The 23,082-nt window shown below is 44.5% G+C and overlaps 1 protein-coding gene across 1 annotated transcript in view; it reads left to right on the forward strand.

The window, feature by feature from the left end:
- The window catches only part of NT5DC1 (5'-nucleotidase domain containing 1), a 1,710,051-nt gene that overhangs the window by 201,543 nt on the left and 1,485,426 nt on the right, over window positions 1-23,082 (forward strand). Inside the window, exons 5-6 of the mRNA XM_069607866.1 lie at window positions 6,606-6,685; window positions 17,832-17,913. Of these exons, the coding sequence (XP_069463967.1) occupies window positions 6,606-6,685; window positions 17,832-17,913 (162 nt within the window). The remainder of the gene's footprint in view (window positions 1-6,605; window positions 6,686-17,831; window positions 17,914-23,082) is intronic.

The raw sequence follows: 23,082 nt of genomic DNA on the forward strand, positions 1-23,082 counted from the left end.
TTATCAAAAAACCATTACAGAAAAAAGATATAAGGATACAAACCATACTAACCGCACAGCATGGAGGCTACAAAAACATGCACTAACCTAGGCTCTGACAATGTGTAAGTCCCAACACACTGGTTCAGGGTGTTTTTATATGTTCACTTGGGCATTACATCTCAACACACTTTTCAGGGTCTTTATCTTTGTCTGGTTGTGCATTTCAATCACTTTAAGCAATTATTTGACTGTGGCTCCCAGGAAGATGCTAACACATATTGTATTTGGAGAATAGTAAGACTGGTTGAAACATTTTAAATTGAAGACCACTGTACAGGTGAAAAACCTTACTGCGCATGAAAGGTGCGAAAAAGCATATCCTTTCTTTTTCAAACTGTGTGCCTTTGAAGCCAAAAGTTTGGATTTTCTCTACATTAGCATTACTTTATTTTTCTTACTGTGTTGCACTCCTTAGGCTTGTGTTTATTTGTTTGGAAACATTGCGCATAATGTGTAATAAATTGGGGAGTAACATGGCCCTGCTTGAAAGGTAATTTTTTTCAGCAACGAGAACTGCTTCCCAGCATTTAAGTATGTGTAGTGAAGGCATCATGAAGAAGGACACAGACAACAGATTCCAAATTCAAAAACAATCAATTCTACTAACGTCAGGATGGAAAAAGGCCTAACTTGCCCTATGCTAAGGTGAGATTTCCCTACCGAAATAAAACTAAGGAAAGTCTGAGTGAAAGAGTTCAATTTAGGAATCTGTCTGTGTCCAAAACCTATCTTGCACTCGCAACTAATATATACACTGTGTAGGGATGTCAGCAAACAAAATAAACAGTGTCCAACACAAAGTTCTGAGCCTCTTCCAGCTGTCAGCTTCCTTTCAGCTCCCTTCCCCAAGTATAAAATAGTTCAGCAAAGAAAACGTCTCAGAATCCCCTTTCTTGGATTTAGGGTACTACAGTCTTTTTTCAGGTCTCTGGGTTTCCTTCCCCAACGCAGGACTCCGGGTCCCCTTCCCCAAGTTTCAAATGACACAGTGCAAAAGAAAAGAAACTCAAAATATAATTTTCTCCAAAGTTCAATCAATGTTATTTTCAAATATTTGTTAAGATAATTTGTAGCTTTCACACAGGTTGAAAATGGCACTGTAAACCAGGCTTCAGTATCCTTTGTTTGCCTGCTCCTTTAAGGTCATATTAGATTTCAGCATACTGAGGTCTGTTGGGAATTATATTCATTTTAGTACTTCAATATATGATGTTTTGCCTGGATTGAAACTTCCTTTCCTCTTTTTGGATTCCAACTGTTTCAATTCTGTTTGATCACAAGGTTTTAGTACAGTTTGGAATTCAATAATGATATCTCTTGCCTAGGGTTCATTTTCCCTTTTTCTGTAGTTCAATAGTTGTTTCTTTCACTTTAATTAAATAGTTCAATGTTCAGAGACCTTCGAAAACGTGTCTCTTGCTACACGCAACAATTCCGATACAAAATATTTCATCTTTGTTTGATCATTTACAAATTAACTGACCAGAGACTTTTGAAAAACATGCTAATCCGCAGCATGTGACCACTCTGATACAAAGTATTCAGGAAATGTTCAAGTTCACACATGCCCACACCGGGTTTCTCAATCATCAGAAACTCACTGGTCGCTTTAGGAGTTGGCGCTGCAGCACAATCACACGGCTTTCTTCCTTTAGTGTCGGGGCTCCAATTCCTGCCCCTCAGACACTCCTGGGGTGGTCCTCCCCAGAGGGGATTGAGCATGTTGAGTAGAAAGGAAAGGGGCAGCTTTCCGGCACGGCTCCCTTTTGTATTTACCAGTCTGCTCCAGGGAGTCCCAGCTTCCACACTGCACTGTCGGGTTCTCGGCTGCATGCACCTGCCTGCAGGTGTGGATGATTACTCAGCCTTGCCTGGCCACAGTTATAGGTACTTGCCTATTAGCAGGCATCTTCCTCAACCCTGTACTAGAGTGGTAAAAGAGCACAGTCTTCATTTCTCTTAGTTGCCTATTCTTTGTCTCAGTACGGTCAAATGTCAGTTGTGGAGAAATGAGGGGAGGTATCTTATAAAAGCCCATAAAGGTTGGGGAAGGGTTGGGTTTGTTGTCACTAGGGAAGGTGATCCTCCTTCGCTTCTCCGCCTCCAGGGTCGGGATCCAATAGCGATGACCTTCCCTGGCCACCTGCTCAGAGGATCCAAGGGGTCTAGGAGTGAGCATACCCTTCATTTTCTCAGTGTCTATTTCCTTCAATTTCATGGCCCTTTAGATCTATCCACGACTAAATTCTTTGCATACTCATACTTGCAGCCAATGGAGTTTAAAGTGGTAGAAACCCTTGCCCTTTTTAAAATGTAATGTAAAAGAGATGTTCAGCTCTTTGTGTGTTTTTCTTTGTTGCTCATTTATCGTGAGACCACCATCTGACGGAAAAGCCTATGGGACAGCGAGAGCTAATGGAGTTACCATCAGAGCATAATAGTTTCAGCTAGTCCAATACAAAGTATTTCATAAGGTGTTTCAGTATCGTAAAGAGATGTGGTGGTTGGAAGACAGTAATGCCCCACCATTTCCACGTAGTCCACCAATTCCTATACCTACTCTGGTACCTTTAGGCCATATTTAGTGTCCACCTTTACACTGACTGTACCACAAATTCTAGCTGCCCCTGAAATTCTCTTTATTTGCTGACCATCTTTTTTTGTATAGCACACACATATTTAAATGTTCCCATCTGCCCCTCACCAAAACAGTGTCATTTGAAAGTGGGCTTACCCATGAACACTCATGCTCTCCAGGTTCCTGCCCCTTGCCTTATTGGGCAAGTGTCACGGTGATGAGAGGTTAAATCTTCATGGTTGTTCCCAGGCTCGCAAACCCTGGAAATGTGGGCAAGCCCTGTCTCTCAACGCAGTGCCTTCACAACACCCTACTATATGTTCAAAGAGTTTCTGCTTCCAGAAAGCGTCTAAGCTTTCTGATGGTAACTGAGTTGTCTAACCTCTAGTGCCAGCTACCTTTTCCCTCTACCATGTCACTGTCTTGTCTGGGAGTGTGAGTAGGAAGTAGTTGGGAGTGGGTAATGGTGTGGGCTTTCCATGTAGCCTGTTGCGGGAGTGGGCACCAGAGCTGCACGAGAATGCCAATTTTCTCTCCTGAAGAGGACAGATTTTTCCAAGCAGTGTGAAACCTTGGGAATTATAACTATCATGGGCAAGTGCAACAAATCAGAAGTAATGCTCCGAGGCACTGCAGCCACTTGGACCTCAAGCAATTTAGAAACCCCACCAGCTCTGAAACGTATACATTCAAACAGAGAATCGGCAAGTAACTGCTCCCTGCTTTGCCTTTTCTGCACATATTCATAAAACAGTGATATGCTCCACAAATCTGTGGCAACTCAAAAGGCCGGTCTTTATATGTGTAATTATATAGCTATATGCTAGGAGCTGCGCAATTGGACCAGGATGGTACAAGGTAGGTTAAGGGTTGCAAGGTAAGGTGGCCAGGGTCAAGATGTAGAAGTATTTGAGAGAGTGGGTGTGAGAGGGTGCTTGCAAGGGTAAGAGTGGGTGCCTGTGAAAGGATGGAGCAATGTGTGCATTACTGTGGGAGTGCTGTGAGAGAGTGCGTGAGTTTGAGCATGGCTTTGAGATGGTTCAGGAGCTCATGGGGCCCTCTAGGTGGATGTGTGAGTTTGAGGGTGTAAGATACTGGCTGCCTCTGAGAGGCTGTGTAAAATCATTGTAATCTGTGAGAGAGAGAGAGAGAGAGAGAGAGAGAGAGAGAGAGAGAGAGAAGGTGTGTAGGTGTGTGTGTGTAGGTGTGTGTGTAGGTGTGTGTTTGAGGGTGTGTGTTTGAGGGTGTGCCTATGATAGGGCGTGTGAGTTTGGTGTGTGAGGTAGTGGATACCTATAATAGTGTGCGAGATCATGTGTGCCTGTGAGAGGCTGTGTGAGATAGTGGGTGCATGCTGTTTCAGAGTGAATGAAAGAATTGGAAACCAAAAACAGAAGTATTTGGTGGAGGGAGGGATGGCAAGAGGCACATTGATGATGGGGCACATAGTGAGCCACACAGGGCTGCTGAGAGAAACAGTGCGGGTGTCAAGAGAGGCACACACATGGAGGCAGAGTCGCAAGGGGGGTTGGTGTAAAAACTGCGGCTCGACTAAGGCTATTGGTTCTTATACGCCTGTGTTCGGCAGCAGCAGCAGGTCAAGACCTCCAATTCAGTAGTTAAAGGACAAAGGGCACAGAGACGGAAAACGGTAGCAGACTCCTGATTTTATTTTATTAGTCTCCTTATCAGCTTGTTAAGCACACATCAGACTCCCTGCGTGTAGCAGAAAGGGATGAGATCAATCAAACATTAAAATGCACAGAATGCTTTATTTAATTGTGCAAGCATAGCCACAATATGTTGATGTCTCCATTTTGTCAGAAATTGCAACATCTTTGAAAGCCTATGAAGCCGGATAGGTCTGCCTAAGCGGGGGGGGGGGGGGATGCATTACCCCGTTTATGGAGAGTGGGGAACAAGGTATTTGAAATAAAGTTGTGTTGCTGTCATTAAGGTGCCAGATGAAAGGAAAGCTAAGCGTTACTCGGTAATCGCTGGGGCAGGAAACCTTTTATCCAACCAATAAACTGGACAATTTTCAAATGAAAACTTCTCTTTTACAAATGGAACAGTTACAGAAAATGCCCTTTTTTCGATACGCACAGTCTCTCCATGGCGGCACCGTGAGATTCAGTCCTCTCAGGTAAAGATTTAAATAGCTTTGGTCCTGCTGATGGCTTTGCCCCTTCTGATCTGGGCTCGCCCTTCCTCCTGTTTTGGGTTGTACTTGCCCCTTTTATGCGTTGCTGCTCTGACTTGACTCTTTTGTATCATACTAGTTCCTCCTTCCTCCTCCACTTCCTCCAGTTGACGACCGCCAACCACTTGCATCTTTCCTCCTGTCACCACCTGATGTCTTCCTTCTTCCTCCTCCTCCTCCTCCTCCTCCTCATATCCTACCTCCTGGTTCCATCTCCTCTTCCAACCTTCCCCTCTCCTCCTACCAGCTCGTTCTCCCTTTTGTCACCGCCTAATGTTTCCCCCCAACATTTTCTTCTCCTATCACCTTGGGATGTTTCTTTCCTCCTTTCATCCCCTTTCTCCTCCTAGACCTTGTGATGTTTCTTTCATCCTCCTATTCTCCCAATCTTCCCTCAAATCTCCACCACTTTCTCCCTTCTGCCTCCAATGACTTCCACTGGCTCCTTTCTGTCTCCAATCCCTTCCACTTCCCTTTCCTTGAAACCACCAACCCATTCTGAAGACAGCTCTCACCTCATCCTGGACACTCCATCTGCCTTCCCCTTTGCAGGCTTTTATACCCCACTGTCACCTTCCCTGGGGTTGGGCTCCTCATAATTGGGCGCACCTGAATATTGATAAGAAGTCTGATGGCTGATTGGCCGGTTCATAATAGCAGGTGATTTCACGGTGGGATGACTGCTATATCGTATTTACGCATGCGCACGTTCGCCAGCTTCTGTGAGTGGATCGACTGCAGCTTTTCTCTTGCAGGTAGGTTTTCTGAGCCGCGCCAGCTACTCGAGAGAGAAATAAAGCCATTGCTAGGTTTCTGTGTGTGTGGCGGGTATTGCCAGGGGGTTGATATATATATGTCTTGGAAAAGGCAACTTGCACAGTTTTAGCCAGGCCTTTAAGATTTAGAGAGCTAGTGGCTCTCTCATGTTCAAGGGAAAGCCCCATACCTGCTCGAGGGGGCTAAATAAAGGTGACAACGGATCCTTACAATGCCACCCTTGGACCCATCATCAACAGGCTCAGGTAGGCACCTTGCCCCCTGAGGCCTGCCACTAGAAGTCCCCAAAATAAGGCAGTAGCCCTCATCATAGCTGGGGCAAATGTAATTTTGTGTGTACCATTTTTCTCCAAAAGTGGTTCACTTACATTACAGCTTTACATCAATTTCACCATAAAAATGTTTAAACACATGTTTTTCACTATTTCTCCTTCCCATGCTGCGGCTGGTGACTTCTCATTGTGTGAATCAGGCCTTTTTGTGTACACAATGAGCAATAGGTGAAATTGCATATGGTGTAAATAGGACACTTTGTGAATCAACATTTGTGTGCAGTTTGTGTGTGGGCAGAGGCGCAACTTGCCTATTGTACTTTGCATGTGCAAATGGATTTCTTTGTGAATTGGGCACACCATGTTTTCCAAAACAAAATATTTAGGCCAGTGCCACTTTCACACCATTGCTTTTGCTCGAGTTCCATTATATTTCATAAAATCCGTAACATCTCAGTTGCTCACCAGTTATCTGGACGGCTTAGGCCCAGGTTAGACTAATCTCAATCCAATTAAACCGGCTGCATCTTTTCTGAAATTTGTCAGAAAAAGGGTGTCTTCTGGCTTTGTTTTTCTACGAGTTCTAGGAAAGTGCCTGGGATTAAGAAACCCTATACCTCCACCCCGTAAATACTATACTTATCACTTAAACGTTATCATCAGTTTGTAATAACATACTTGCACGAAGAGTTGTGTAAATTAACAACATGTTTCCTTCTCGTCCTTTCCATAGCTAAATATTACTTTTACGACAATTACTTTGACTTGCCTGGAGCACTTCTTTGCGCACGAATCGTGGATTGCTTAGGGCAGGTAAGTGTGATATTTTGTACAATACTTTTACAAGATAAACAGAAGTCAAAATCATTGTTTTTCTTCTTTCATGGAATGAACTAGCTTGGAGAAAACAGACATATAAATATTTATCTAACAGTAGGCCTCTTTTATTTTTTTGATTATATTTAATATTCTATATTTATATAATTGGAATTGTTGACATCCTATCAACCAGTCAGGACACTAGCCTTCCGGGCAGTCATTTTTGATATGGCTTCACGCCTTGATGGCTGTCAGGATGCATGGATTGAAATGGCTGGAAGCTGTGAGATGTTAAGTACCTTTTTTTTAACCTAGAAGGTTATCTTGCCAATGGCAGCTACAAGGAGCTACTTTTGACTTCCAAGGCCAACTGGTGCAATACCAACGTACCTAAGTGAACATTAACACTTCTGTGTTTGGGAACATTTATAAATAACCATTCATTATGGCACAATATGAAGAACTTTAAAGCATGATGGGTCACGTATAAAGGACACAAACCTAAACTTTGCATCTTAAGTGGAAGATAGATTTGGGGCATGGTATGGACTACTTCAGCATTTCCCCGGAGAGTAGCTGCTGCTTACTGAGTGATGCCCAATACCCAGGAGCTTCTTTTAGTTCCTCATCAAATCTTTATTTTGATGCCTGAGATGTCAGTCACCTGCTCCTACTTAGCCTTCTTACATACATGGAACATTTCTATGTCTGCTGTCCTCTGCTTTCAGCCACCCACCGTCTTCTTCAGGTCTTATGGACTGTCACAAAATAGAAACAGACTCCCTGCGTATTGATGCCATGCAAAATATCACCAACACCATTGCTAAAGAGGAGAAAGGGTTGCCAAGAAGCAGTCTTTATGGTTGACGTGACAACTGGAAATGCTGTTGGATAAAAATACGAACGCACTAAGTGTATTTCCTGTTGTACTACGCGGATGTAATTAAATAGTGGCTTTTTTAACGTATTTTCTCCCAATCAGGGATAGAAGTCATATGTCACGTGTCTTTATGACTTTCAATGCTGGAGCCGCGGAGTGATCTTTTTTGGAGACAGAGGCTGAGGCTGGCCTCCCTTCTCGGGGCCTGTGTGGGATGGCTTGTCTGTCCCCCATCGCCCTGCCTCCTCTGTATAAACTGCAGCCATTTGCACTGCTTTCCTCAGGCCAGGCATTAGCAGCCACAGGACTGAAGAACCCTGGTTGAACTTTGCTGATAAGCGTTCACTGGTTGGGAAATAGCTGCCATTAAACAAAAGGTAATACAAATTTCAGGCTTCCTTTAAAAGAAATCCCTGTGCGCATGCACTCCCGGTCTGGAACTTTACACCACTACGTGCAGATGTTTTGTCCGTGCAGATGTTTTGTCCGTACGTTCTATGCAACGGAAGTAGGGGCTTGCCCACCGTGTTGCAACTTTTTTTCATCCTAAACGCTTGTTGCTATAGACTGCTATTGCTTCCCTGTTTACAGTCCTGCCCTATTCCTTCTGGTGCCTTATCAGAGCGCTGCTTGCTTTGATTCTGTTCCTTCTTTTTCTACCACTCCTCTTACCTACTTGCTGGGTACTTCTGTGCAGCATTCTGTCCCTGTGCCTTCTCTCCATCTAGTCTATCCTGCGAGTAACCTCAAGTTCTCTGCTGCTCCTCTTCTCATCAGTCCGGACCTTCAGCTACTCCAGTATCCAGTCAGGTTTTTTTCCCCATATGAGGGGTTTTCCTCCTTGGGGGACCGGCCTCTATGGTGGCTGGTTCACCCTGTTTCACTTTAGCGAGTCCTGGCCACCAGAGCGGACCGTCCCTACTTGCACGACACTAAGAGCAAAAACACCAGCAAACCACAGGTGAGCTCTAAACCTAAGAGTCACGGGCAGTGGCGGGAGCTCTAGTGTCCCGTGTAAGGAACTCATGGTGGCAACAGTAAAGACAGACACAAGTGATCACAGTTCAAGGGTGTTTATTGACCTTTTTAATGGGTGAGATCAACGCCAAATTTAAAACTAACTCTAAGATGGGAGCAAGCTATGACTCTTGTCGGCACACTGTTCACGGGTGTAATATTTTTTATTCATAATCTAACAAATAAAAGTTCTCTCGGTGGTCTTGCACCTTGGTTGATTGCTCTTCGCCCCTAGGATCAATGGGCCTCCCTCCATCGGGCTCACTACGGCCTTTCTTTAACACAGTTCATGCATTTCTAACACAGTTCGTGTATTGCTCATTTTCATCAGAAAGCAGGGTTTTCCTTCTCCTAGCTTTCTTTCGGCATCCCTCTGTTGGGGTCACTCTTGCCTTATTCCACTGTTCAGAATCTTATCGGAAAGCAGGGTTACCTTCCCCTAGCTTTCCTCTGGCCACGGGTCAGAGACTTTTGATTGTATAAGGGGTTTGACATAACCCTTATAGGACCACTCTGACGCCTCACACCACCCTCAACTAGGGCCTTCTGGTCTTTGTAGTTTATAAACCGGTCCCGGTCAGAGTCTTTCGAATGAGCGCCCATGTGGCGCCGGAACTCTCTGCACCTGGACCTCAACTGGGCTTTCTTTAAAGTTCAAACACTTACATAAGTTCTTTCTCGTTCAAAATGTTGCCACTTGCAACCTTGGGCTCAACACAGTTTGGTTTACTATCAGCTTCTATCGACTCACCGACTGTGCTGAACCCGTTGGCTTCTTTGTTCTCTGCAGTCAAGGATAGTACCACAGTAGCCAGCTTGCCTCTCCGCCTGCGTTATCAAAGCAGGAGGCCCCTGTGTACCATTGACATCTGCTGCTCCGCACAACAGCTGCAATTCCCGGTTTTATGCTTTCCGTTTCTGAGGCTTTGCGAGTCTGAGTTGAAAAGGGCAAGGGCGATTCCCCCTTTGTTGTCCTTCCAGGTCTCAATGCCTTTCTTCTCCGTTTGAACTGCCGGTTACATGTAGCTGTCTCCTCATGCGTTCGGCCTTGCTCAGTATGTGCTCTCGTGCTCCACCTTTTATCCCTGCCGGGAAGAGAAAGGGCCGTCATGTGTGCGTGGTTCCTGTCAATGGCCTGACTCTGCCTGACCCTTGTATCGGGACATGTCGGGTAACCAACTCTAGTGTACATGTCGGAAAAAGGGGGGGTAGAGTTTCTAAGTTTCCTACTCGGTTGGATGGGGAAAGGGTGTCATGAGGAATCATATTCTTCGTCCTAGGGGGGTAGGTGAATTCGGAAGGGTGAGTCTTGTAGGGTTTGTGAAATGGATAGGGGGGACGGTGTTGTTTTGTCAAAGCAGATTGTGAGTTCGGGAAATAATAATCAAAGGGATGTGGAGGAGAACGACTGGGAGCATTCGTATAGGACACCTGGAAATAGGGATTCTGGGAGAGATAGTTTGCACGTGCACCGTGGTTTGGGCTCCTAGGAGATTTGTCATATTGAGAGGGTTTGTTGGATCCGAGTAAGAGAGTTTTATTGTGAGGAAGGGGGACAGATGTGTTACAGCCTACAAAGGTCTCCAGGATCTCGTCCTCCTCTCCTTCTTCCGCACATAGTACTGCGTCTCACCTGTGGCATTTCTCAGAGCATAACCCTGGGCTCCCCTACCCAGGTGATCCTGCCATGTTCGTCCACCAACAGGGTTCCCTGGCCTCCAGAATAAGGGATTCTCAAGGTTTACTCAGGAGATACTTTCAGGTTTCTCACACCCGCCACAGCTCACAGGCAGAACTCAGAGGGTGGCCGCACGCATCCAACTTGTGCAAACTCTCATCTTCCAGGCAGCTTGGTGCACAGCATCACCTCACTCGAAAATGATCACCGTGAATTGTATCAGCGTTGCTATGAGCGAGGACTCGCCCTTGGGTTTCTCGCTGGACGGCAGCCAGGAGCAGAACCTGCCTCTGAAGGCCTCAAGGGTAGGGTATGGATGCTGGGGGGCGAGACGGACATATACTGGCCCTGGATAAGTGCTAGGCAGTGGCTGTACCGTGAGGGATGGAGCAGGGAGGTATGATTCCCGGCAATCATTCTGCATGTTTTTAGGTTGACGCACTCCCGTCAGTGCACTATTTTTTGTCAGTGCTGATTTTTGAACATGCATTATATTTGCAGGCTGTCCAATGCTGTTTATTAAAATGTATTTGTGCAGAAAGCAGTCTTGGAATTCCATATCCAGGCCATCAACTTCCTCAAAAGAGGCCCCTTCCTGGGCAGGTTTTCACTACCCAAGTAAAGTAGTGGCAGGGAGTTATTGTGCCCAGATGCTATGCTAGAATGCTAGACTTTATGCTTGCACGGATTTTTGCGAGTAAAGGTTGGGGTGCCTGGGCGCAAGGGAGCGAATGAATGTAAGCCACCAGCCACCAAGTAAGCCTTCAGCTTCCGGTGTCCATGGAACATTCCCCTAGCACTGCATGTAGCAGTCCAAAACTGAATAAACTCAGGATAGAGTTGCACACAAGACGGTTTTGTTTCATGTTTAATAATCAGACTACTTCATGTACAAATACACTCTTTTTCGTTGAATCAAGTTGGTTACTCTAGCTAGCCCTTATTTCCAAACGCAAATCTCGTAAAACTCGAGAACTGTTTTATTTTCAGAGTGAGAGGCCCAGTTCATGGCAACAGTTCGCACTGCAGACGCTGGTTTCATTTTGTACTGCGCACTTTATCATGATCCAAGACAAAAAGAAGGTAAGGGATATATTGACAAGGCGCGGACCCACGCCCACCCGTGAACTGTCCTTCTGTGAGCAAGTTTATCGTGCCTGCAGCATTTTCTTCTTTCTAAAAACAACCAACCCCCAGCCTATTATTTGGGCAGCAGGAGTGGGGTAGCTGCAACGTTTTTGGTTTGGCGCATTTTGGTGGCAAAGCCACCACAATATCGCCAACACCATTGTTACAGAGAAGAAAGGGGTGCCAAGAAGCCATCTTTGTGGTTGGCATGACAACTGGAAATGGTGTTGGATAAAACTACCAACCTTAAGTGTTATTTCCTGTTGTACCACGCAGATATAATCCAATAGTGGCTTGTTTAACGCGTTTTCTCCCAATCAGGAGTACCGTCACATGTGATGTATGATTTTCAACACTGGAGCTGCAGAGTGATCTCTTTTCGAGACTGCAGCCATTTCCGCTATTTTCCTCAACCTGGGCATCAGCAGCGACAGTAATGAAGGACAATGGAGCGGCTTGTGAGGTATGGTGGAGTTGAAGGGGTCAGGCACGATAGGTGCACCGACCTTCACTGGGCCGCACACATTGCAGCCGTGGCCACCCAGCTATCACACTGGATTGTTATTGTATCAGCTGCTTCACTCTGGGGTTTGCACGCTGCACTGATTGGACCGCCTCTACAGCAGACTGGTGCTTCAAAGTAGCTTTCGCCATTCCTGTTATGTCAGTTGCGGCCCCTGGGACATCGTGCTGAAGGTAATATCTATCATACGTATGTGGGAGACAGGTTTCGTAAATAGCTTAGTATGCTACTCTGTGTTGTGTTCAGAGCACTCTCAAAGGGTTGTGCTCTTGTAGGGATGGGTTTTGCACAACAGCTGTAGGGTGCTGCATGAGACGATGCAATAGTGCTCAGTCAGTTACAACACTCGTCACCGGTTCGATGTCCTGGAGCCAGTTGAGCAAGGGAGCCATCACATTAGGATGAGAAAATGATAGCAAATGTTATGAATCTAAGGAGTTCGTCTGTAAGAACAATAACAGATGAGCCAGTTGGTTAGCAACTCACTGCAAAGTCATACTTTTTCATCGGAAAGGTTATTTTTCATATACTTGCTAGCAGAGGTTTCTGGTCAATGTTTTAATTATACTTATGATTCTGCCTTCTCTGCTCTTTATAAGACGCTAAGGGGGCGCATCTGCTTAGCACCAGCATGGGCAGGCGATTTCGATGTGTGTACACTGTTGCAGCCATCTGAGATAAGGCGACTCCTTGGGATGGCAGCCATAAGCGTTAGCAGTTCTGCATGGCTAAGTCACTTTGATGGATGTTAATAGCTTTTCATTATTATTATTACATTATTTTTACCATCATAGCAGTTCTTTACACCCATTGCGCAGGGTTATTCGTTCTGGGATGGGAAAGGTTTGGTGGGAGGGAGGACTTTGCACACTTGCTGTAGAATGTAGAGATATGTTTCAAGTTCATGTTTGGTAATTGTGTGAAGTTTGGATTGTGTCTGTACCTGAGAACATAATTGGCATGGTTAGGTCTTGAGAATGGCAGCCTGGTTCAGTGATTTCTCCAGCATGGGGTCTGGCACGGATTCACATGCTCATGAATATTCCCTGTCGTCAGGCTGGGAATCCTCGGTAAAATAAAAAAAACAGTTTAACTTTCACTTACAAACTGTATTTCTCCTTTAAACCAATCATTGTCCTCTGGGTCATACTGCCCCCATCCATTGACAGCCCTCTCCCTAAGCCCCTCCTCTGGCAGCCATCTTCCAATTTATACTGCACGCTTCAATGTTGGGAGTCCTCGAGTTTGCGCTGCAAGCTACTTCTACGGTTTTTCGTAGCAAACAGATAAATCAACCAAAGACTGAACAAGTCCCATCCCCAGGTACTCGGGGCACTTTTGATCTGATGCCTGGGTATTAAATAACCATATTTTAAAATCAAATAAGCTTGCCATACAAACTGAAAGAGCAGACATAGTAGGATTGTATGTACCAACAAATAATTCACCAAAGAAGGGTACCACAATGTACTGTGATTCAAATGTAATGTGATCCAAGAAATGACAATGGGCCTCATTACGAGTTAGGTGGTAAGGTGGAGGAAAGCCTCCAACAAGAAGCTGGAGGTAATTCCTCTGCCTTACTGCCCCAAAATGACAAAATCGATGGTATTACACCTGGCGGTAATACCACCAAAATCCCCAATGGAGTCCGATGGACTCCAATTAGTGGGGACTAACACTGCTTGCCACCACTTCAAAGCCAGCAGTAATTCCGCTGGACCAAGTGGTGGTTACGGTAATACCGTTTGGTGGTATCTCAGTGGATATACTACCAAGATACCACCAAACTTGTAATGAGGCCCAATGTCCATCGGGCTAAAAAAAGATCCCTTCAGACAGTGTTCAAAAAAAGAAATCCTAATAATAAGGTGCCCTGTGTGACAGGGTCAGGTATCTGACCTTGTCAAGAGGGGATAGGGACCCCACTCAACCTGGGGTGGGAAGCCTACCAGAGTTTTCAATAAAGCCAGTCCTGCTCTAACACAAACTGGGACATTGATTGTAGTTACAGAGGGCCACCATTTCCAATTGCAGTCTGAACCACGGATGAGAACAGCCAGGTTTTAAGCCCCCCCTTTATGTGTTTGCTTACCTGGAACTCCTCCCTTGGGGAAAAGAAGGGTATAGATTGGCCAGGGGAACCAGCTGAAGGAGAGAACCAATGGAGGTGGTGGACAATAAAAAGGGCCACAGGAAACAGGAAGGTGTGGGTTGTTTGTGTGATGCCAGCAGAGAAATAGGAGGACCAAGTGGAGGAAGAACGTTGCTGTGGAGTGTGGAGCCAGGTTGCTAAAGGAGTGAGCAAGGTGAGGTGTCAGGCAAAAGTGGTACTCGGATGTAAGTGTGAATGCAATTTCTGAATGTTAGACTAACAGAGGGAGATTAGGAGGGTGAATGAGAGTGACTGAGCAGGTGAATGAGAGAGTGAAAAAGGAGAGTGAATAAGGGGTAAGGTGTTGGTGGAGGGGGGAGTAATAATGGAGAGGGCGGAGACCCAGTAGTGGGAGGAAACAGTAGTAGTGGAGAGTAACAAGTACCGTTAGATGGATGAATAGAGTAGGAGTAAGAAGGAGAACATTGGAGAGACAGAGGGGAAGAGGGAGAGAGGGAGAGGCGAAGGGGAGTGGAAGGAAGAAAGGGTGGTTAGTAGAAGGAAGTGAGAGGAAGGATAGAACATCAGGGTGAGCAGTACAATGATTGTGAAGGAACGGACCGAGGGGAGTGAGTTTCTGGAAGGCAACTGTTTTCATACGACTTATATTATATTTTTTGGGACCTAGCTTGGGAATTCACCTAGACTGTTCCCAGAGGGAGACAGGGAGATGGGTGTTTGCCCTTAGGCCATCAAGATCAGTAAGTCAATGAATAGACGGTAGGGGATACCAATCTGTAGAGACATCTCTGGGTTGAGGGGCGCCTGGACTAGGGAGGGTACCGTCCTTGCTAGATGAGAGAGAGCAATGTCCCTTGGCGAGACCCCTTTCAAATTCCTTGAACTGTCTTCGAGAGTTGCTGTGTTCTTGAGGCCATCTGTGACCATAGTGTGTTGTACACATGATAATCCCTTGTCTACTGAAATCTCCTGCCACACATTTGGTTTAACTAATGATGAATGAAGGGACACCTCTTTTGCCCTGGTCCCAACTCCAAAAGCTCCCCATTCTCCCTGTATTTCTCTACACTGTAAGTGTGGATCGTCATCATATGTGCTTGGGCGCTATTCGCATTTGAACAAGATTGACTGGTGGTTCTCTGTCTGGGAGGGAGACCTTGAACAGCATTAGGCAACTTGCAGTGATATGTAAAGGCCAGTGACTTTTCAAAGATACACTCTTTATAACTACACAATAAACTCTAGTTTTCAAAATAACAGAAACAAGATAGTTATCAGGGTTTCCAGATAAGTATTTAAGGTGGAAGGGATTTGCTCCCTATTTTACCAAATTGGGAGTAGAATTATTTTTTAAGATATCAAAGCGCTATTTCCTTTTAAAATGGGGACGTTTACACAACTACAAATATATTTTCGCTCTGAAACAGATATCCTTTTTGTAATTCTGTCAAAAATGGCTTTAATTATTCCACCAAACTCAGGGAAAAACAATTCAAGGTTTTATCTAGTGCAGAGTGGACCCTATAGGCTGGGGGGCCCACCAACTGTCCCCTCCACGCCCGCGACTTGTTTAAAATCTTTCTGGTGGCCCTGTTGTCACAGTGGCCGCTCCACGTCACAGCTGTGGCCTACACCTACATCTTAACTTCAGGCGGCATTCCCTGTGCCTTGGGGATGCCCCCACAATCACTGCCACGCACCTAGACACCGTCCCCATGTCAACGGGGATGCTGCGAATGATCAGCTGCACACGCCCGCGGCTGTTCTTGGCCCGCCGACTCTGCATTGCGTCATGAGATCCAGGAGGCTAGCCTCTGGTCTTCAAATGGTTTTGGCTGTGTGCACCAGAAACATTTATGATATTATGTAGATCCCAAGTGCACATTGCCCACAGTCAATGCATATTAGCCTTATCAAAAGATTGGTTCTTGAGTTCTGGGATGAGGTGGCTGTCTGGGGGAATCTTACAGCCACCTCTTCCTCTTTTACAACCATTTTTGATCATTTAGTTTTTTATTGTAAAGTTCTTTGACGAAACTGCTATATAAATGACAAGAGAATACAACCAAAATGCATTCGAGATAACCACATCTAAATAAAGCTTCTATTTATTTATCTGAAAGTCTACACCCTCAATCACATTATACATTAAATATCTTAAACAGATACTCACACCTTCAGTTCAATTACCTGAAAAAGTACACCTTAAGTTCCCTAAAATGTACCATTGTTACATCTGGAAAGAAACACCCATGTTTCCCCTTATGTACATTAGCTCTAAACATACACCCTTTTCATGCCATGTACTAAATATCCTCAAAACATATATGTACAAGCAAACCTAATATTGAATACATAACATATACTTCCAATCACACCTTTTAGTATGCACACCTTATCAGTCTTATTGTGGTTTTTGAAAATACACATGAATAAACCTTTCTACCTAAAAGTTGATAGTAGAATACGCCATTGCATCTAAGCCACACATGCTGCAGTGCCACCCAGTAGCCATCTCCGGAGGTTCAGCGCCAAATCAGAGCCACCGAGTTGCATTGTGGGTATGCAAATCAGCTCAAAAGCATGCGTCTTGCACTAGCAGTTTGTCTTTACAGTGTCCATCAGCATCATTCAATACTGAAGTTCTTGCATCGCATGGCGTTGACGACCTCAATTCACCCACCAAAATTATGTGCGTTGTACAACTGAGATGTCTAAACAAGATGGTTGTGTGCCAGTGATAAAATGCGCATAATTGAGCACCCACTGTCTAGTAGACACACATTAGTTGGATATAGACCATCAATTCCTGTTTTTAACTTCTCATTCTAGGAATTGTACTTCTGCACCCAGAGTGGGAGAACCAAGAGTATAACAAGCAGAATGGATAGGTTTTGCTCGCCTGACATGGGTCTTGTTGACTAATGTGCTTAACATCCGTTGCCCTTTAAACACTAGTAATCATTCAACAGAGGCAATGTTTATAACAAGAGGAAAGTGTATTTCGAATGTCCAGGACAATTCATATTTGAGCTGTTTAAAACGTTATGTTAAGTAGCATTTGTAAAGTGCAACACTCAACGTTTTCACTGCTTGTTGGTGCTAATGGCTTACATCTTGGCAAGGGGTTGTTTCGCCAGGGTTGGGCTGTTCTTGGGCAATATGTCCAACGAGGCATATGCAGCTGTGCTACATCCTGACGCCCTACCATATGATGAATGGGGGGGGGGGACTTTGAGGTGTTTCCCGGCACCTGGATGTTAGTGTCAGCGTGCCTGTGTTGAAACAATGCACAGGAGATAGGAGTGCCATTCCCTTCTACACTCTCTAGGGCCAAACACCCAAGCTCAGTGGGTAGCAAAGCTGGCGAAACTACAGTCACTCTTAAATGAGGACAGACTTTGGACTCTGGCTTCTCTGGGTGCAGAGTGTTGGGTCAAGCCGCTTGGACGTTCTTGGGGCCTGGTGGGAGCTTTATTGGGATGGTCATAGTAGTCTGGGAAGCTGGATCCCTCCCTCCATTGCTGGGGTTCTGCTCTTCTCTGCGTCATCTGCATAATCCAGCCTTTTCTACCCATCACTGCCTGGGCTGCATTTACCTCGTCCTGTTGAAAGAGGACAGTGGGGTTACCTGGAGTCTGCATTCAGCTTACCTTTTCACGGAAGGCCCTTTTGATGGTCAGAGTGTAGCTTTATATCATGTATGTATTTATTATGATGGCGTGAGCAGTGCTACATAACACATTATGTTTTGAGGCCTGTGCAGTGTACACATTGAACTTTCCTTTACTTTTACAGAATAGGGGGCCAAAGAAGTATGATTTTTGGACGGACGTGATTGCTGCTATATCGCATAACTACCTAAGTTCGGCCTTTAAAGGTAAGCGAGCTCACGAGAGCCACATTAGGCTGGCGGACATGTCTTCCTTCCTTACGAAAAACCCACGTTTGCATCTCTGAGGTTTGGACGTGTTCTATAATCAAATCAGAGGCCTATGCGCTGGAACTATGAGCATGGCGTTCACCTCTATCTTACCTTCTAGTTTGTGGGTGTAAATGATTGGGGCCCGTGCATAGTCTCTCAGGGTGTATGCCTTCAGAGTCTGCACTTGGCTATCCGACTGGGTAATGTGGCTGTCTTGGGATAGGAGTGGCCGCTCTAGTGTGGAACTTGAGCTGTCTCCTGAATGTGTCCGGCTGCTCGTTTTTCAGTTGGACTTCCTCAGAATGACATGTGCAGAAGGTCTGGGCCGGTGCCTGGTTACCCGGATCATTTCTAATAGATCTTGCAATTAACAGAAACCACGTTTGCGCTTAGTTCAATCTAATGCTGCATTGATTGCGTGTTTCTGCTTCTTCCTTTTATTGCAAACCCATTGCATGTGCTGCTTTTTTGATGTTCAGAGTACATGTCCTCCTGATTCACATATTACCCCACTTGCCACTCAGTCATGTTCTTCCTGGGTTTGCAATGCCACCGTTGTTTGTGAATGCTGAAGGACTGTAAACCTTGACACACTGCCTGGATTTGTTAGTAATCAAGTTCACTGGTTTGATTTTATGTTTTCATGCTCATTTTTTGTAATCATTCATGATATTGATATTATTTGCCAACACACTTTTCACCAGTCACCTTCTTCAGTGAACCTTCTGTGCATTCGTAGCGGTTAGAAGTGAGAGATAACAAGAACAGAAAAGTAGAGGAAGCAGGGAGCGAACATTTTGAGGACGAGGCTAGTAATGTAATGTAGATGGCCATATCACGTTTGCTCAGCTCCTTAGGTCAGATGGAGCTTATACATTTGTGGCATGTTGGGCAGAGCGATGCCCACCAAACACCCTCATTTCACCAGGCAGATATATTTTTATAAATTGAAATGTGTCAATGACTGTATAAATGGCCTTGCTTGATCCTTGAGCTTTTACACATTTTGCTGTTTACATTAAGTGCATGTTTTTAACATTTTATGATTGTTGGTAATAAGTATCCAGCAAGTTATTCAGATTCATTTTCTTGTATTGGTATAGTATTCTGCATTTTGTATGAACCTATTTTAGATATTTTACATTGTTATTTATTGATGTGTATGAGGTTTATTTTAACCAATATTGCACAATTAAAAAAAGAATGTCACCAGGCAGATACATTGATGACATTGCAGCTCTCTGTCCAGGCTGTGCGTTTGGAATGCCCCTGTAGTGGTTGGGCAGTGGATGTTATTGATCCCAGTCTACATTTGTGTCATGTTGGGCAGAGCGATGCCCCAGCAAACACCATAATTTCTCAAGAGAGATACATTGATGACGTTGCAGTCCACTGTCTAAGCTGTGCGTTTGGAATGCCCCTGTAGTGGTTGGGCAGTGGATGTTATTGATCCCAGTCCAAGCTTTTCTCAGGAGCACATTTTGTTGGGCGAAGGTCGTTCTTCTCATTTCGATGGGCACAGATGAGTTTATACTATTCTCAGGGCTCAAAATGTACACTGGCTGCTAGTCAATGGTGAGCGAAATTTGAATCTGTGCAAGTAAAATATGGCGTTCTGTTTGCATGTGGAGAACTTAAATAGCAAGTGATTTTTTAATGCCTGGCTAGTAGCTTGCAACTTGAAATTGTTGCTCCTGCTATTCTTGTTGCAGCATTGCTATTCTATAGGCTCTGGGCAGAAGATGCTTCCTTCAGCATATCTTCTTGAGATAGAACCATGAGGCTAAATGCTTTGTGGCCCTCTGGACAGGCTGAAGCCACTTCATCTGGATCATGGAAGATTTGTTCATTCATTTATGTGTACATTTTATTTCTTGTGAACTATGCATGCACCATTCGTGAATGATTTTCAGGTACAGAAAAAGGGCATACAAAGGCAAACCAGAACCATTCTTTGGAGGGTGACTGCCATGGGGACATAGTAAGGGGAGGGCCATCTCTTAAAGGACTGTAAATGGAAGAACTCCCAAGATGGTGCTTTTAGGTGCTGAAGAACACATTATTCTTGTATTGTCTTTGAAAATGTCTGCATTGATTATTCCTCTGCACAAGATTCTTTTGGATATGTCTTCTTATCGGTTTTTGGAAAGCAAGGGGTGGGAAGTTAGATGGGTGCCATTTTGATTTTCTTTGTTTTGAAGTGACCATTGGTTATGGTAAAGAAATGTTACTTTAGTAAGTATATGGGTGAGGCAAGAGAAGTAAAGCAACCATCTTGTTGGGGCTCATGCCTTTTATTAGCTGGTTCATGTGTGTGTCTTTATTTGATTTGGGAGAGAAAGAAGAAAGACCAAGGGAACAGTTGGAAGTAGTAAAATATGCAATTTACTAAGGAGTGAAATGCAGAAAACCTTACGGTTGATTCATTATTTTCGTACACATTTCTGGTTTCCGTAGAATAATGAGTGTAGCGTCCATTTTAGGCGGTTCAATATACTGTGATATTAGCCTGGCTTTTACCCACTGGTCCACATGTTTCTGCGTTGTTGGTGGGTTTGCATGCATGCATAGAACTAACTCTGAAAAAACCCAATACAACCAGGGGTAGAAGTAAGATGGAGCATGCCCATCACCAATGGAGAAAGCAGCCTTTTTACTTTCCACAAGAAGTGAATGTGCTCTAATATAACCCCCCATCCATTCACAAAAACATAAACTGCAAAGCAATTTACTTCTCCAGATATCCACAAATGTGCAATGCAAGGTCAACATTGCAGCTCAGTTCTTGATTGCAGCTCAGTTCTTGATTTCAGCTCAGTTCTTGATTTCAGCTCAGTTCTTGTGAAAGTAGTGCAAATAAATGTATTCACTCATAATATGTTGAGTTCCAATTAGCCTCAGTGCATATTTTGCTGGGCACATTCCAGAAATACAATCCTACTGTGTTGGGGTGAAATCCTAGTGCCTGTGACCTCCAAAGATATATATGAAGCTTTCGTGCTGTTTTTTTTTTTTACAAGAAAAGAAGGTTTTTGTATTTCCCTGTGCTGCGTCTGCCATGAAGAAGGGACCTGTAGTGCGGTGTGGCTTCATGCGGCGTCATGGACAGGAAAAGTGTGTCCTTTGGCAGCCGTCCTGCAGTTGGGAAGACATTGGTTGGATTTTGTGGTTTCTAATGATTGCCTTGCGGTCTGTTCGCTTAGCAGTGTTGCTCGATCACTATCACGTCCAATGACTTGGCATTTGATTTGACTTCTCTTTTGGCAACATAAACACCGTAGACCGCGGTCATGTGGGATTTTTCTCAAGGCAGTGCATTTTCTTTGGCACTTTTTGTAAATTATGTTTCTGGTCAATTTTTTCATATACTGTATTTCTTATAAAGTAGTTCAGTTGTTGGGAATATCTCTGTAAGATGTTTCAAATCTCCGTGGTACTCCTGTAGTGTTACTATGTGAATAGAAATCTCTGGATATTAAATACTCTTACAAAGGCTGGCACAAGCCTCCTGATTTCAAGGCCGAAACAAATGTTGAATTTAATTGTAACCCTTTGCTACAGTATTTTGTGAAATAATACACATAATTGTGTGTACGGTTGAAATTTGATTTTGTGTCATGCCACTAATAATAACACACCTTAGTGGAAAATAAGCATGAGTACACAGGCTGAAAGGGGAGGCATCGGGTTTGAGTTATGAAAATAACGAGTTATTTGTGAACTGTTCTCCATTCACATGCTGTTGGGCTTTACAAGTGCGTGTCTTCATTGGGAAGTCTCAATGTAACCTGCTTCCGGGGAAGAATGGTGCACAAAGGCCAAGGTTGCCTGGTGCGTTTTTGTAGTGATAGTTCATAAAACACCATGGCTGAAGGAAGAGCTTAGAGTTCTCTGCATTTTATGTTGCAGCCATTGGAAGGTTTAGCTGTGGAGGAAACACTCTGGCCAATGTTGGCAGAGATGTGAGTAGCAGTGAATCAGTAGACGCAGGAGGCCCTGCCCATCATTGCACAATATTTCAAGCTTCACCCATGGACATCGTTGTGTTAATGGGCCTTCAGTGAATGTGAGCAGTGATCCTATGCTGCAGCGCTCCTGCTAGATCACTTTCTGATCGGTGGCACAACATACCACTACTTTGGTAGTGTACCTCTCTTAGGTGTGTGCACTTATGCAAAAGCACACTTTTAAAAGAGGATAGTAAATTCAAATGGTGTGCAGGGATCTGCAAGCATTAGAAGCAATGTGCTTCTTGCACAGGAATGCCGAAAGGCCATGTCAAGCATATTTTGCATGTGTGTTGCATGTGCAAACAGCATTGATCTCTTTAAATAATTGAGCATAAATGCCTCCCAAGAAATTGCCCTGAATGGCAAGTCTTTTCAAAAGTGTGCATAGAGCTTGACAGAAGTCACCCCTGTTGATATATGGAAACCAAATAGTATTGGATTCCATATATGAATAACGCATGATTCTGATGAAAGTCAGCAATGTGTAACTGGCTTAAACCGGTAAATTGTTTATTACTAGCGAATGACATAAATATTCTGACCGCACCTTCCCATGTCTCATGAAGTTGGATTTTTTACACATGGGATTGGCGCGCTCACATCGCATTAAAAGTAATAATAATTTGGCATTTTATATAGCGCTACGAACCCTCAGGTATCTGAGCGCTGTTTATTATTACCCACGGTGTGTGGAGCTCATTTATCGACCTCGGAAGGATGAAAGTCTGAGTTTGGGCCTGCTGGGATTCGAACCTGCGTTGGCGGGCTCATGCACTGATGTCAAAGCGAGTGCTCTATTCGCTTTGCCACTTGACCGGCCTAGGCTGTGCATGAATTAAAGAAACATGCTTAAAAGGCGAGGGTTTTGGCACTACAGGCAGAGTTGACCCCTGGGAGAAACACCCGACACGAAGAAACAGTGAACAAAGCTTGCTGTAAACCTCCTGGGCCTTTGAATTGCCTGGTGCAGCCATGCTGCTGTGCTGTAATAAGAGATCAACCATTATTAAATGTTTTCTAGATGTGGGCCCTGAACAGAAGTGCATAGTAGGAGTAAGTGACTGAGTTCCTTGTGATAGCGTAATTGTCTGAAACCTAACATTGGTAGGCCCTG

This window comes from Ambystoma mexicanum, chromosome 4q (assembly GCF_040938575.1).
Source record: "Ambystoma mexicanum isolate Mex_15411 chromosome 4q, UKY_AmexF1_1, whole genome shotgun sequence".
Lineage (NCBI taxonomy): Eukaryota > Metazoa > Chordata > Amphibia > Caudata > Ambystomatidae > Ambystoma > Ambystoma mexicanum.